Source organism: Myxocyprinus asiaticus, chromosome 30, assembly GCF_019703515.2.
Source record: "Myxocyprinus asiaticus isolate MX2 ecotype Aquarium Trade chromosome 30, UBuf_Myxa_2, whole genome shotgun sequence".
NCBI classification, from domain to species: Eukaryota; Metazoa; Chordata; class Actinopteri; order Cypriniformes; family Catostomidae; genus Myxocyprinus; species Myxocyprinus asiaticus.
This window is the reverse complement of record NC_059373.1, coordinates 9,745,281-9,760,584: the sequence shown is the minus strand read 5'-3', so window position 1 is coordinate 9,760,584 and position 15,304 is coordinate 9,745,281. Positions and strand designations below refer to the sequence as shown.

General features: G+C 38.4%; 1 protein-coding gene across 2 annotated transcripts in view; it reads right to left on the bottom strand.

The window, feature by feature from the left end:
- LOC127421184 (histone-lysine N-methyltransferase 2B-like) overlaps positions 1-15,304 on the bottom strand; it is a 47,962-nt gene that overhangs the window by 10,304 nt on the left and 22,354 nt on the right. For both annotated transcript variants that reach the window (XM_051664008.1, XM_051664009.1), the window contains 17 exons: positions 12,859-12,972; positions 12,505-12,651; positions 12,207-12,299; positions 11,947-12,061; positions 10,975-11,088; positions 10,701-10,888; positions 9,261-9,359; positions 8,917-9,027; positions 8,682-8,758; positions 7,099-7,220; positions 6,936-7,006; positions 6,721-6,855; positions 2,874-3,032; positions 2,664-2,781; positions 2,499-2,577; positions 1,970-2,130; positions 759-914 (listed from right to left, as the gene is read on the bottom strand). In XM_051664008.1, the coding sequence (XP_051519968.1) occupies positions 759-914; positions 1,970-2,130; positions 2,499-2,577; positions 2,664-2,781; positions 2,874-3,032; positions 6,721-6,855; positions 6,936-7,006; positions 7,099-7,220; positions 8,682-8,758; positions 8,917-9,027; positions 9,261-9,359; positions 10,701-10,888; positions 10,975-11,088; positions 11,947-12,061; positions 12,207-12,299; positions 12,505-12,651; positions 12,859-12,972 (2,059 nt within the window). The remainder of the gene's footprint in view (positions 1-758; positions 915-1,969; positions 2,131-2,498; positions 2,578-2,663; positions 2,782-2,873; positions 3,033-6,720; positions 6,856-6,935; positions 7,007-7,098; positions 7,221-8,681; positions 8,759-8,916; positions 9,028-9,260; positions 9,360-10,700; positions 10,889-10,974; positions 11,089-11,946; positions 12,062-12,206; positions 12,300-12,504; positions 12,652-12,858; positions 12,973-15,304) is intronic.

Here is a 15,304-nt window from a genome sequence, read left to right as displayed (position 1 = left end):
CTTTGAGTTACTTGACTTTGAATGATTGCAGTTTTAAAGCTGAAGTGTGTAACTCTTTCTGTTAAAATACTTTCCTATCTCAGCTTAATATGTAGAGACAAATATAAGCCATTTGTTGGTTAATTTTCTCGATAACTGTAAACACTGTCTCTGTGGTGCTATAAAAATGCCTCTGTTTGTTCTGAGTGACCCGTCCATACCAAAACAATAACACTGACATAACCAATGCTGTGAGTTGGGGCAGGAGTATCTGTTTAGCCAATCAACAGAAGCCTAGGGGCGTATTCAGAAAGCTGTTTGAAAACAAACATTTATTTTTTTAATTCCTTTTGGCGGCGCAAAAAATTACACCATTCAGCTTTAATTAGGTTCAAATTTGTTGAAATTTGTAAAGAACTACTATTCTATAATAGTTCTATATAGTCCTTAGTTGAAATTTGGTATGATAGCACTACTTGTATTGTTTTTCCACTGGATTAATTGCCTGTGCTTACACATTTGTAAATTGCTTTGGAATATCAAGCTTATCATGTCATATGCTAAATTCATAAATGTAAGTCAGAAAAAAGAATTTAAACCACTGTTGTTATCTTTTCTTTAAAAATACTTACATTTTGTAGGTTAATCTTGATGTTTTTTTAACTGTGTGTGTATGTATGTATTTACAGTTACTAACACTTTGGCAATGTAAAGCCTCTTTTATACCATGCCAATAAAGCTACTTGAATCTGAACTTCAAACTGATGGAAGGATCTTACCTGGGGAAGGTAATGGTCTGGACATTCCTCCCGCTGGTCTCCTGTTGTGTGGATACCCAGGAGTCTTAGCTCCAGCCCCTGAGTCTTGTTTGGTCTTGGAGGGGGTGCTGGGGGGCAGCTCAGGTGAAAAAGGCTCACTGTCTGTACCATCCTCATCTATGAGACAGAAAGAGCCTTAGTCATAATTCCATAAAAGATCATTGTTTATAGACAAATGGGACAGTAAAAAGCTTTCATACCTTAATGGCACAAAACTACACAGTAGAAGCTCATAAGAATACTACTTAAAGTCGGCATGAAACGGAAGTTGCGATCGACTTTACTTCCATATTGTGACATTTCCGAGTGAAACAGCTTATCGAACAAGAAAAAAAACGTAGGGCAGGGATTTGAGTTTATCTATCAGTTGTTGACTGGATTGTGAAAATATGGGCATTGCATAACAGTACGGAGGCAGATCTGAATGAAAGTTTGCAGTGGACACACACTTACCACCGTTCTGCTTGAGTCAGAGCCGGTTATCGGTGAAATATAAATGCACAAGCACATCGCGGTCTTCGCTTACGAAGAGGCTATAGCTGTTGAAAAACGAGTGAGTAAAAGATAATAATATTTTAACATTTTGAATGACAATACACTAAATATAAAGGGAAAAAACACTCGTGCTATGCATCCCAAGATAACTGCATTCAAAAATATAAACTCCAGAGGCATCTGAAGCGTTGTATTCATTAGTGATCAACTCAGCAATTCAGGTGTGAAGTGTCTCGAACACAACCACGAATTCACCATTATTCCTCTTCATTCGAAATGTAAATTCAAGCTAGCTGACCCCTAACCATGGAAGTTTGGGTTAAGCAACAACAGTTTTGATGGAAAACAGACAAAAATACACCTTGCCATATTCAGCAGCATGCGATCGACGTTTCGTTCATCTCTACACAAGGTTGTGGCATTTATAAGAAAGGGGCTTGGTTTAAGCAGACTAAATGATTGGAGAAGTCCTGCATATGTCACCAGAGAGAAGTCTGTCGTTTCACCGGAAAATAGAGTTATTACATTTAAAGACAACGAGGTAAAAAAAAAAAAACCGAAAACATATGCATGGATGATTCGTTCACAATAAGATCAATAACGTACATTTAGAAAATGTTTATTTCATGCCGACTATAAATATTAAAAACAATGCATGTAAACATTTATATACAAACCATTGGATGATTTTGGGCTGTGCACAATAGTTTTATTTTCTCCCTGATCCAACATGGAGTAAGAAGTTTTGCATCGAGTAGATGGTCGAACCTCTGTCACTTTACAAGTATACCGGCATCGTCTTCGAGGGTCAACGGTGCTCCAATACCATCTAGAGCATCTGAAACCACAAAAAATTTGCACAAATTTCTATGAAAAAGATCAGTAAGCAGGAACAACTACTGTTTCCCATATTTGATCCCTGATACTCTAATATAGTGAATGTACCCATTCAATATCTAAAAGGTAGGGAAAAATAAGCCTCCGTCTGAGGATAATACCAGGGTATTGATAACAGTGGAAACTCAGCAAAAACTTTGTGCTGGAGTAACTAGGTGCCCTTTAATGGATTTTCAACAATTTCTTGGACAGTAACAAGAAAAAAGAAAATTACATTACTAATTTTTGGATAACTAACCATAGCATTAAATGAAAAGATTGTTTGCCAAAAAACTGAAGGACTTCACTGAAAGTCTTCATATTACTTACTGGTAGCCAACTGGATACAATTTTCCAGAATTTTCTGAAAGCTCTGTCAGAACACCAAGTTTTTGAACGTGTAGAGATCCTGCATAGGTACACGATGAAAGACATGATGAATTTTCTCTTATAGTAACTAACATGGCGGAAGTAAAACAGCATCCATTTACTCACCAATCATGACATTTACAGACTCTGGCTCCAAGCCTGTTAAAAACTTCCTACGGAGACTGATTCCATCAAAATCTACGTACACTCTTCGGAGAACTTCAAACCCATTGCCCTGCTCGATCTACAAAGAGAAAATCAGAATGTTAACTTTCATCACATTTCAGTTTTACAGTAACTGTAAAACATTAAATATGAGTAAAACACAATACAGACCTTGTTGTTGATGAGGTCACGATGTTTGTAACAGTACACTTTCTTATCACTCTGGAAAACGCAGTTGCTGGCACGAGCACACATGAAGTGGTAGTTACTCTGACAGGAGGAAAGACAGCAGCCAACTGTCGCCCCCGTCTGGCCACAACGCTCACAGCGCTAATAAAAAACAAGAGTTCAGAAATTTCAGAAAATCCAGTTCGTAATGAAAAGTAGGGATGCACCGATACTACTCAGTAGTATTCGTATTGGGCCGATACTGGGGGGTAAATACTCGTACTCTGTATCGGTGTCATCATTTCATATTTCCGAGTACGAGTACATTAATATAATGACGTGGTTGTACATGTGTGCATAGTACTTCTAAGACCAGTTTGAAAACATGAGAAACATTTTAATGTGTTTAAACCATTTAAATCTAGAACATTAGTTTATTTTATTTTATCCATCTTTATCTGATTTATGTGGACTATCTCACGTGCACGAGCCTTCTCTCTCTCCCGTGTGTGTGGCGTGAGAACTCACATTCCCAAGCACTTCATTCATGATTTTTTTAACGGATAATTCCAAACAGTGACGTACACAGACCTTAGCAGGGACAAGAGGATGAAAAAGGGCACAGATTTCCCCCCCCCCCCTTTATCACAAATAATAGCCTATTCTGTTATATTTCTCACAAAAAGCACCATGGTATTACACTTGTTTATTTATTTATTCTCAGACATGGTCTGTGATAACCCCATGTTTATGACATGTGTCATAGTAAAACCATGGTAATTTTTAAAGTACCTTGGAGTACCATGACAGTATCATCAATGAATATAATAATCATTAAGTACCATGGTATTACCCTGGTAACAGCAGTGTCTTTTTTTTGTTAGAGGTCTCTAATGTTTTTCTTGTCTCATCACTCTTTTCACTATCTCTCATCTCTGCTCCCTCACTTCATTTTCTATTTATAACTGACACTTCTTATATTACTTTCCCTTCATTTCTTTTAACATTCATGTAATGTTATGTTACTGTATTCTGTCATTAATATTTATAAATATACAGGACCTTAGAGCAATAATATGGCAGAACCATGGTTCAATGATGGTGTCAAGATGGTACCATGATTTTGAATGCTTATCACGGTAGACTACATATCCTAAAAAAATGGTAATACCATGGTATTATTTAAGTCTAATGGCTTATTAGTTTCAACAAAAAACAAACTGAGTTTGGCTGAACCAGACAGCTCCTTCAGTTAATGGCAGTATTCTTTAAAAGTCTAATCGAAAGCGACGCAACCCTTTTTAATTAATAAATCTGTCTACACTGCAGGCGTGCCATGTCGGAAATGTGGTACCAATCAAGTATTATTCTTTTGATGAACTTACAACACAATACATGGAGTGGACTCTTTATCTGAGCTGTTACACATCTGAGGTAACAGCACTTCGATGTTCTGGGCCGAATTCAAAACTGAATTTTTTGCTTCCTTGCAGGGCTCTGCTGTGGGAGGGGATGCACTCGAAAGCTCATTCAAAACCAAAGTGAGAAAATGTTTTCCACAAGACTGTTAGTGAAGGGTACATTCATACATGTTTCCTTCAGAGTACCCACTTCAAGGGCTCTGCACTTCTGAGTGAGTATAGGGCATAGGGAGGATCTTGCGATTGGAATCCACCCCCGATCCGCTGTAGCATGCACTCTTAAAGGCACCTCTGTTTAATTTTCTTTAATACACCTGTGAATTACAAAGAAATCTCATAATAACACATTATTACTGTTATTGTGAGATTATGAGATTTTAATTTTGTTTTATTTAACTATTTTAATTGAATTATAAAAATGTCTTCCCTTTTTCTGGACGACCAAAAGGGCACCTTTAGATTTGTTTAGGCTTGCGCCCCTGGGTAGGGTTGAACCAGCTGTGCACAAGTTCTCACGTAAGCTGGGACGTAAGCCTTCATATTTATACATGGAAGCGTTAAAAATCCATGAACTTCAATTTGATCTTGTTACGGTTGATGTTCAAACCTTGTTTGTTCATGTAACTGTCAGCTGTAATAAATTAAATCCCAATTAATATACGAAACGTAATAAAAGTAGATTTGATAAATAGTATATTTGCCCTATGTAAATAACAATAATATAGGAAATGTATCTAAAATAATTGAGGGGTGATAAATAAATACTAATACAACAGGCTGGAAAAATAGACATTTATTTATTTTACTATCCTATATATATTTTGAATGTGTTGAAACTTGACACCGGACGACGTACCCTGAAAACTGCACCGTTAGATCGGTTTCATGCTGAAGAGCCGCTTAAAAGTACATTTTTTCTCTCTCTCTCTCTCTCTCTCTCTCATAAATGTCAACATCATACTGTATGTTGAAAGGATTGATGCCTGTCATGCAAAACATGAGCTCATCGATGTCTTAAAATGAGTCTGCTTTTTTATTCTATCAGTTACTCCTGGTCGGAGTCTTCTGCAAATATTTAATTTATACGTAGGGTTACGTCCTACATAAGTTCAATGGAGCAACGCTCAAATATTTAGTAGTGCGTAAATTGTGACTTAGTGCCCAATTACGCCACAACTAGGCTAAGTTCTAACGTATGTATAGCTGGTGCAACCGGCCCCTGGTGCCCCCCTTCTGTGCACATAACAGATTCCAAATGTCATTTTGACAGATAAAAGACAGTAAGAAAATAAATAATTTGAAACTAATGCGTGAGATTTCATTCCATCCACCATCTCTCTCTCTCCGCACATTTGTGTTTGAGAAAAAAAGAAAAAAAAGAGCGCCATGATCATACTCTCGCCAGAGATGCTCGCGCCAGAAGGCCATTGTTGCCATAAACACCGCAACTCCAAAAATATTTTTTTACGTGTAAAGACGAAGCTGGAAAAAGTGATGGGAGTTACTGTGTCACTTTACTTCAGGCCAATAACAACACCGTATAAAGCAATCAAACAGACGTCAAACTCAGTTAGGCTCAACGCAACAAAACCAGAACAATCAACCAATACTAAAACTGCACTGTCCTCTCCGTGAATGTACAGAACTATATGAAAATAATAACAACAATACAGCATGAATAACGTGTACGTGTTAGATGGGATCCTTTTAAAGGTAAGCTTCACCTTATTAAAACAGTCTTGATTTGTCATTTTTAATGACTGAAAATGCTAATATTGCCAATATCAAGATATTAAATGCATATAGAATGGCATACGTTTACAAACACAAAACTACTCGTATCGGTACTCCGTATCGGCCGATACCCAAATCTAGGTACTTGCAACGGTCTTCAAAAATTGGTATCGGTGCACCTCTAATGAAAAGTATCTCACAACTGTCTTGTCAAAGCCCTCTCCCTCTACCAACTGGCTGGGTTCCCACATGTTTTGACCAATACCATTTTTTTTACTTTTCCTTTCGCTTGTGAAACTGGGATAAGGATTTTTCTATTAATTTTTTTAATCTTTTTTTATTTATTTTTTTATAAATCATTAACAAAGAGCAATCAAGTCAATTAAATATTTCAGAACTGAGCACAAGTAGAAAAATAAATATTGACCGAATAAACTTTTATTAGAAACCCATGACTTTTCCAGGCCTGGCAATATACATTTTAATATATCTCCCTATTTGCAGTATATAGACAAGAATGATTATATAAAATGGAAAGAATATAGTTTTTAATACTTATTATAAAAAATATATATTTAATTGCCTGTTTGTCCAGGTTTTCAACATATTATTTGTTTTGTTCCATTTCTTTATACATGCTCAATTCTGTTTGACAATATAACTAATGACACTATACAGTAATAAGTGATACCAACCATGCAACGGCCTCTGGCGACAGCACTGTGGACATGCAATAATGCCCCTTTGACCTCCTGCACTTCCGCCGACCACACGCAGCAGTTCACGTGTGCCCATTCATTCTGCCCAATATACAGCAGTCTACCAGCATCCTACACAGAGACAATACAACTCAACTGAGCCCAACATAATACTTATCTCTGAATATTGAACTGCCAGAGGCATAACCTACATTTGGTTTGGCTTCTCCATGTTGCTGGCAGAAGCTGCACTGTCTTTCATCCCCAAAGGAGTTCTGCAGATCTGTATTTCATGTAAAAAAATAAATAAAAAAAAACATAAGACACAAACAATAGAAGAGCATGTGCCATAAATATAAAAATACAAGTATTTACCTTTTGAGTGAGGGTTTTCTGGGGCCCCCTCTGGCCTGATAATGGTGCGGTCCTGAACTTTGAGCCATTGTGCATAATTATGTTCATCACTTGGGGGAATTACTGCTTGAGGGAGCATACCACTATGAAACAAAAGGGGCAAAAATGCATCTTAACTTAAAAACACAACAAAAAGAAAACCAAGAATACATTTAGCATATTCGTAAGTAAATGTATTCAGTAATTTGCCAATTGGGTGGTCAATGGTTCAGGTGTAACCATTCATTGGTATTCTGTGATTTTGCATCAGTGAAGTGATAAGGCCGGTAATGCACAACCAAAAGTTTCTCTTATGGGGCTTTTCCACTGCACGGTACAGCTCGACTCGACTCTGCTCGCTTTTTGGAGGTTTTCCACTGTGGATAGTACCTGGTACCTGATACTTTTTTTAGTACCATCTCGGTCGAAGTTCCAAGCGAGCCGAGCCAATACTAAATGTGACGTCAAAACCCTGCAGATCACTGATTGGTCAGAGAGAATCGTCACTACCAGCGTCACTGGATTTGCGACATGGGACATCAACCCGCTAGTTTTAAAGTTAGCAACAGCGACATCATTTGTTCACACAACTTTCGAATTGTAAAAAGAAATGGCTGTGCGCAAAACCACGCCGTGGTCAATAAACGAGGTGCAGACGTTCCTCTCATTAGCAACGAACGAAACGACGCAAAATGAAAAAGTCTTTCAGGAAGTGTCTCAGCTGTTGGCCGCACATGGCTACCAAAAGTGTAGGGAAAAGATAAAAAAACTTAAGTGACTACAGAACCATCAAGGACCACAACAGCCGGAGTGGTTCAAACAGAAGAAAGTGGAAGTGGTTCGACCAAATGGACGCTATCTATGGCAACAGACCGGCGAGCAATGGGAGGGAGAGTGGCCTTGACTCGGCCACGGTGTTGTTGGGAGTCCACGATGGAGGATGGTACGTTTTGTTACGTTAACTCTAGATTCTGCTTGAAAGCTTCACTTTATTTAGTTGACCAGCTACTGGAAAGCTTGCTTCTAAAACAACCAGGCCAATTTAACTGTTACACTTGTCTAAAATCACCATGCAACAACTGCTTTATGCAGCACAATGCAAAGCTAGTAACTAACAGCTAGCGGTCGTGTTATTGTTTATAGTCAGTAATGTTTGTGTCGCGTTTAAGATGATGTCACGGCAGTAGAGGCGCAACTATGATGATCAGCCTATAATCCCTCCCACGTTGAGGCGGCACTAAACTGCAGTGGAAAAGCAAGCTCATAAAAGTAAAGCGAGCAGAGTCGAGTCAAACCGTAACGTACAGTGGAAAAATGCCATTAGACAACTTTACATAAATCAATAATTCCAGTAGTTAAAAATTCCAGTACAAAATAGTCTTCAAATTTCTGCTTCAAAAAACTGCAACACAGACTTTGTCATTAAAAAAAACATTGTAATCATTTTAATTACGACCAGTCAAAATTAACAGTGGTAGCTGACAGCAAGCTTGAGATACTGTCAATAGAGCTTAAGTTGAATTTAACCCATAATAAAAAAAGAAAATACTAAATGAAGTACATACCTTGGAAATACTTGAATATGAGAGTTCCATGTTTTGTGGTCCTGACTGCTGAACCAACTAAATACTTGTTCTACTAGCTGCAAAAGGAACAAATATAATGAAAATTAAATATATTCCACAAAACCCCTCCTACATTATGTATTGCAAGAAAATTCCCAGTGACATCTGACCTGAAAAGCTCCAAAGTCAATCATGACACTATTATAGGTAGCGAAAAAATTAAAATAAAAGTTACCTTTAAATAATACTGCTTGGCATGGCATGTGGGCCTCTGCTCCTGTAGAAGAGACTCCTCTTTTTTCAGTCTTCTCACCATCACTGTCGCAACATCTTCATGAAATGCTTTCTAAACAGAGTAAAGTCTAATCAGTTACTTTCTTCCTTAAAAAAGGCTTTGGAGGTATTTTGGGAGTATCTAGAATAATTTATAGGGATTCTTGGAGGACAAGTTTCTATGAATTCCACCTTCCAGTACACAGTACATGTTAAAACATTAATGTCTGTTCTTCTTGTGGAATGCTTCATTTGTAAACCTTGTTTATGTGGTCATAACTAAACATGTATGGTCACACATCTCACCAGTGTGGTGTACAGGTTCTTCTGCAGCTTCTGCTCTACAGGATGTAGACAACATCCTGACTGTTCCTTTTCAATTTCCATGTCTGGACAGGCCTCACACTGTTCAGAAACACATTCAAAGCACACTTGTTACAATCCAATTTTTGAATCTAATCAATAGAAGCATTTTATGATATGGTTCTTTTGGGCTTTTAAACTTTCATTTACATTTTTTATGTTTTATCTCATTTCAAAGTTCGATATACCAAGACACTATGGGAAGATGAACAGACAAATATTAAAGGGATAGTTCACCAAGAAATGAGAATTCTCTCATCATTTACTCACCCTCATGCAATCCCAGATGTGTGTGACTTTCTTTCTTCTACTGAACACAAACAAATATTTTTAGAAGAATATTTCAGGGGGGCTTAGGTAGCTCAGCAAGTAAAGACGCTGACTACCACACCTGGAGTCGCAAGTTTGAATCCAGGGCGTGCTGAGTGCCTCCAGTCAGGCTTCCTAAGCAACCAATTGGCCCAGTTGCTAGGGTGGGTAGTGTCACGTTGGGTTAACCTCCTCGTGGTCGCTATAATGTGGCTCTCGCTCTCGGTGGGGCGCGTGGTGAGTTGTGCGTGGATGCTGCAGAGAATAGCGTGATTGACGGTCTCAGATGCGGAGGCAACTGAGATTCGTCCTCCGCCACCCGGATTGAGGCGAGTCACTACACCACCACGAGGATTTAGAGCGCATTGGGAATTGGGCATGCCCAAAAAGCACATAAAGGCAGCATAAAAGTAATCCAGACGACTCCAGTGGTTAAATCCATGTGTTCAAAAGCAATATTATGTGTGGGAAAAACAAATCAATATTTTTGTCCTTTTTTACTGTAAATCTCCACCAGCCAGTAGGTGGCGATATGCACAAAGAATGTGAATTGCCAAAAAACAAAAGAAGATGTGGAAATGAAACTAGAGATTTACAGTAAAAAAGGACTTAAATATTGATCTGTTTCTCACCCACTACTCTCATAATGCTTCTGAATATATGGATTAAACCACTGTAGTAATATGGATTACTTTTATGCTGCCTTTGTGTGCTTTTTGGATCTTCGGATGCCTGGACACCATTCACTTGTATTTTATGGACCTACAGAGATGATATATTCTTCTAAAAATCTTCGTTTGTGTTTTGCTGAAGAACGTCATACACATCTGGGATGGCATGAGGGTGAGTAAATGATGAGAGAATTTTTGGGTGAACTATGCCCTTAAAGGGGACATATTGTACACTTTTTTTTAGCATTTTGGTTTTAGTTTGGTCTGTAATAATTAGTCAACCTCTCTGTTAAATTACTTACAACTTGGCAAGAAAAAGTCTTCTTTTTTTATATGTCCGCTTTAAACTATGTTGAAGTTACTATCAGAGAAGTCTCAGTTAACAGCCTGTTGAAAACCTAACCTGTGCACAAATCAAGAGGTGTTGGGAGGTCGGAGAGCTCTTCAATCCATTCATGATCTTCTCCAATCCTTTCTTCAAAACCTCCAGCACCACATCCTTCCAGCCGCTGTGGAATTTCTTACTGCATGCAGCACAGGAGAACACCAGACTCTTCCCCCGCAGAGGACACAGGATCTCATACAGATCATCTGAGGAAGTAACAGTGAGAAAGAACTAAGTGTGGGATCTGTAAGGTGTTGATAGTTACCATAAAAAACACATAACACAGTCTTACCTGTGAGACCCTCACATTTGGGATGGACCCAATGGGCACATCGGGCACACTGTATCATGCTGCTATCAAACTCATTCTCCTCATAGCACTTCAGACACACCGTACAGAAGTTGCCTGGAAAACAATTTTAAAAAATGACAAATTTATAAATGTAGTGCCTAACCAATATGGGTGGTGGTTGTTTTTTTTTTGTTTTTTAACCCCTTTTTCTCCAAATTTGGAATGCCCAATTCCCACTACTTAGTAGGTCCTCGTGGTGGCGCGGTTACTCACCTCAATCCGAGTGGCAGAGGACCAGTCTCAGCTGCCTCCGCTTCTGAGATCGTCAATCCGCGCATCTTATCACGTGGCTCGTTGTGCATAACACCACGGAGACTCACCATGTGGAGGCTCATGCTACTCTCTACAATCCACGCACAACTTACCACGCACCCCACTGAAAGCGAGAACTACTAATCGCGACCACGAGGAGGTTACCCCATGTGAGTCTACCCTCCCCAGCAACTGGGCCAATTTGGTTGCTTAGGAGACCTGGCTTGAGTCACTCAGCACACCCTGGTTTCGAACTCGTGACTCCAGGGGTGGTAGTCAGCGTCAATACTCGCTGAGCTACCCAGGCCCCCCGATATGGGTTGTTTAATGGCTGATGGGGATACTGATTTCTAACAGGGTGGTCGATTGCTGATATATACACACAAATATAAAAAATGTAATGATGACATATACAAAATTGCAGGTTTTAAATGAACACTTATTTTGGGAAATATTCACTCAAATTGACTAAAACTATTTGAAAACAGAAAATGTGCACTATCCATTCACTTGACTGTTGGTAGATTTTGTCTGACACAAAGCGGAATGATCATTTCTGTTAATTCTTTAACTGGGTATAATTTATTTGCTGATCACTAATATATAGTCTGATTTGTCAAAATGAACCACAAAATATGGCAACACTGTGCTGTGTCAAACCTTTGCTGTGGAGTTTGGTGCAGTCAGGGCAGAGATTCAGCTCATGGTTCCACATATCCAAGGACTTCCCTGGAGTCACACCACAGCTCTTACACCTAATGCACAGCATACAAGTCTACAAAGAAACAAGATGAAATTGTGACTATAATAAATTGATTGATTGTCACTGTCTGAATAAATCAACTTTGATTGGGTAAGTGTGAATAAGTGTTAATTAAAACATGCTAGGACGTTATCATGCAACAGGACAGATAACTCACCCATGATGTGTTCATTCTGACAGGTTTGGGATATGTGGGTCCTAAACAGGCCGGATGGTAGCAGTTCATGCATTTCTTGCACTGCAAAACTGGCTAAATGAGGTGAAAGAGAACATTACAGTTGTCAGGTTTCCATAAGGGTCATAAGACAATACTAAACATTTGTATACAGCACTTGCATGATCAGCTAAAATATTTCAAGTCATTATCAGTTCCAATATACTGTACAATTGCATTTTGCATTGTTGGGACTGTAAGCAGAAACATTTGGCAGTAGATAAATTTGATTGTGTGGTACTTTTGCTTGCTTGCTCTTGCGTCCACAAACATGGCAGAACTTGCAACGTCTGCAGCACCAGTTCTCCTTGCTCTCCTCTTTCGGGCGGTCGTCTGGGGGCAGGCAGAACTGGTGGAAAGGTTCACAGCACATCTGGCAGTAGATCATCTGAACAAAAGAACATCAAACTGTCACTTAAAATAAGGCAAGGATCAACTTCTATTTGTTGTTCTCATTCAGTAATGGAAACTGAGATGGACTTCATGACATGACTATTGATGTGTGCTTTAGAATTGGGCTCTGATACAATTAGTAACATGCGTGATGATTTAGTGGTATTGAGTGATGTATTGAGAGGTAGTTAACTGATCTTACATCATGCTGGCCTTTGCTGGCACAGAGCAGACACACAGATTGGGGCATGACAGGAACTGAAGTGAGAATACTTAATCCACCCATCAACCACACATTCTGGATGTGACAGTCCTCCTGAATAAGGTAAAAAAAAATAAATAAATAAATAATAATAATAATTTTTTTTTTTTTTTTTTAGAAAAACAAAAGGGACAGTCACTTTTGTGAAATATAAACATAGGCTTAGGCCAGTGACTTAGGCCTCTCCTGACATTTGAACAAATTATTTTTTCCTTTTGAAAATACAACATTCATGAAACAAGGGTGTTGAAACTACAAGGGTGAATCTCATGAAACCTGTCTGGCTCATACTTCACCACCCACAAAACAAAAAAAACAAAAATTCAATTAAAAATAAAATAAATTACTGAATATTTTACAAAAAGATAATGAAGCCTGTTTTTGTAAGAGTATTTCTTTTTATTATTGTGCCATTTTTTTCATTGCACACATTTCCCCCCCAAAAATGTTGTTCTGTAATGTGAAAAAAAAAAACAAACAAAAAAACAGTTGAAGTCAGAAGTTTACATACACCGTAGCCAAATACATTTAAACTCAGTTTCTCACAATTCCTTAATCTTCAATTAATCTTAGAAAACATTCCCTGTCTTAAGTCAGTTAGGATCACTACTTTATTTTAAGAATGTGAAATGTCAGAATAATAGTAGAGAGAATGATTTATTTCAGCTTTTATTTCTTTCATCACATTCCCAGTGGGTCAGAAGTTTACATACACTTTGTTAGTATTTGTTAGCATTGTCTTTAAATTGTTTAACTTGGTTCAAACATTTTGCTAGAATTTTGGCCCATTCGTCCAAACAGGACTGGTGTAACTGAGTCAGGTTTGTAGGCCTCCTTGTTCGACACGCTTTTTAAGTTCTGCCAACATATTTTCTGTCGGACTGAAGTTTTTGTGACGTTTTTGTCCTTAAGCCATTTTGCCACAACTTTGGAGGTATGTTTCATTGTCCATTTGGAAGACCCATTTGCGACCGAGCTTTCATTTCCTGGCTGATGTCTTGAGATGTTGCTTCAATATAGCCACATAATTTTCCTTCCTCATGATGCCATCTATTTTGTGAAGTGTACCAGTCTCTCCTGCAGCAAAGCACCCCCACAACATGATGCTGCCACCCCCATGCTTCACAGTTGGGATGGTGTTCTTTGGCTTGCAAGCCTCTCCCTTTTAACTCCAAACAGTTCAATTTTTGTTTCATCAGACCAGAGGACATTCCTCCAAAAAGTAAGATCTTTGTTCCCATGTGCACTTGCAAACTGTAGTCTGACCTTTTTTATGGTGGTTCTGGAGCAGTGGCTTCTTCCTTGCTGAGCAGCCTTTCAGGTTGTGTCGATATAGGACTCGTTTTACTGTGGATATAGATACTTGTCTACCTGTTTCCTCCAGCATCTTCACAAGGTCCTTTGCTGTTGTTCTGGGATTGATTTGCACTTTTCACACCAAACTATGTTCATATCTAGGAGACAGAATGTGTCTCCTTCCTGAGCGGTATGATGGCTGCGTGGTCCCATGGTGTTTATACTTGCGCACTATTGTTTGTACAGATGAACGTGGTACCTTCAGGCATTTGGAAATTGCTCCAAAGGATGACCCAGACTTGTGGAGGTCCACAATTTTTTTGGAGGTCTTGGCTGATTTCTTTTGATTTTCCCATGATGTCAAGCAAAGAGGCACTGAGTTTGAAGGTAGGCCTTAAAACACATCCACACCTCCAATTGATTAATTAGCCAATTAGCCTACCAGAAGCTAATTGGCTAACTGCCTAAAGGCTTGACATCATTTTCTGGAATTTTCCAAGCTGCTTAAAGGCACAGTTAACTTAGTGTATGTAAACTTATGACACTCTGGAATTGTGATATAGTCAATTAAAAGTGAAACAATATGTCTGTAAACAATTGCTGGAAAAATTACTTGTGTCATGCACAAAGTAGATGTCCTAAACGACTTGCCAAAGCTATAGTTTGCTAATCTTTAGTTTGCGAGTTTTAATGATTTCAACCAAAGTGTATATAAACTTCGGACTTCAACTGTGTGTGTGTGTGTGTGTGTGTGTGTGTGTATGTATATATATATATATATATATATATATATGTATGTATACACAGTGCCTTGCAGAAGTATTCAGACCCCTGACCATTTATCTCATATTACTGAATTACAAACGTGCATTGAAATTTCATTCTGTTTGATATTTTATTTTAAAACACTGGAACTCAAAATCAATTATTGTTAGGTGACATTGGTTTTATGGTGGGAAATATAAAAAAAAAAAAAAGAAACTGAAATATCTTGCTTGCATAAGTATTCAACCCCTGTGCTGTGGAAGCTGCCAGGTTACACCGATGAAAGAAATTGCTCTAACGAGGACACAATTACTTTACCATTGGC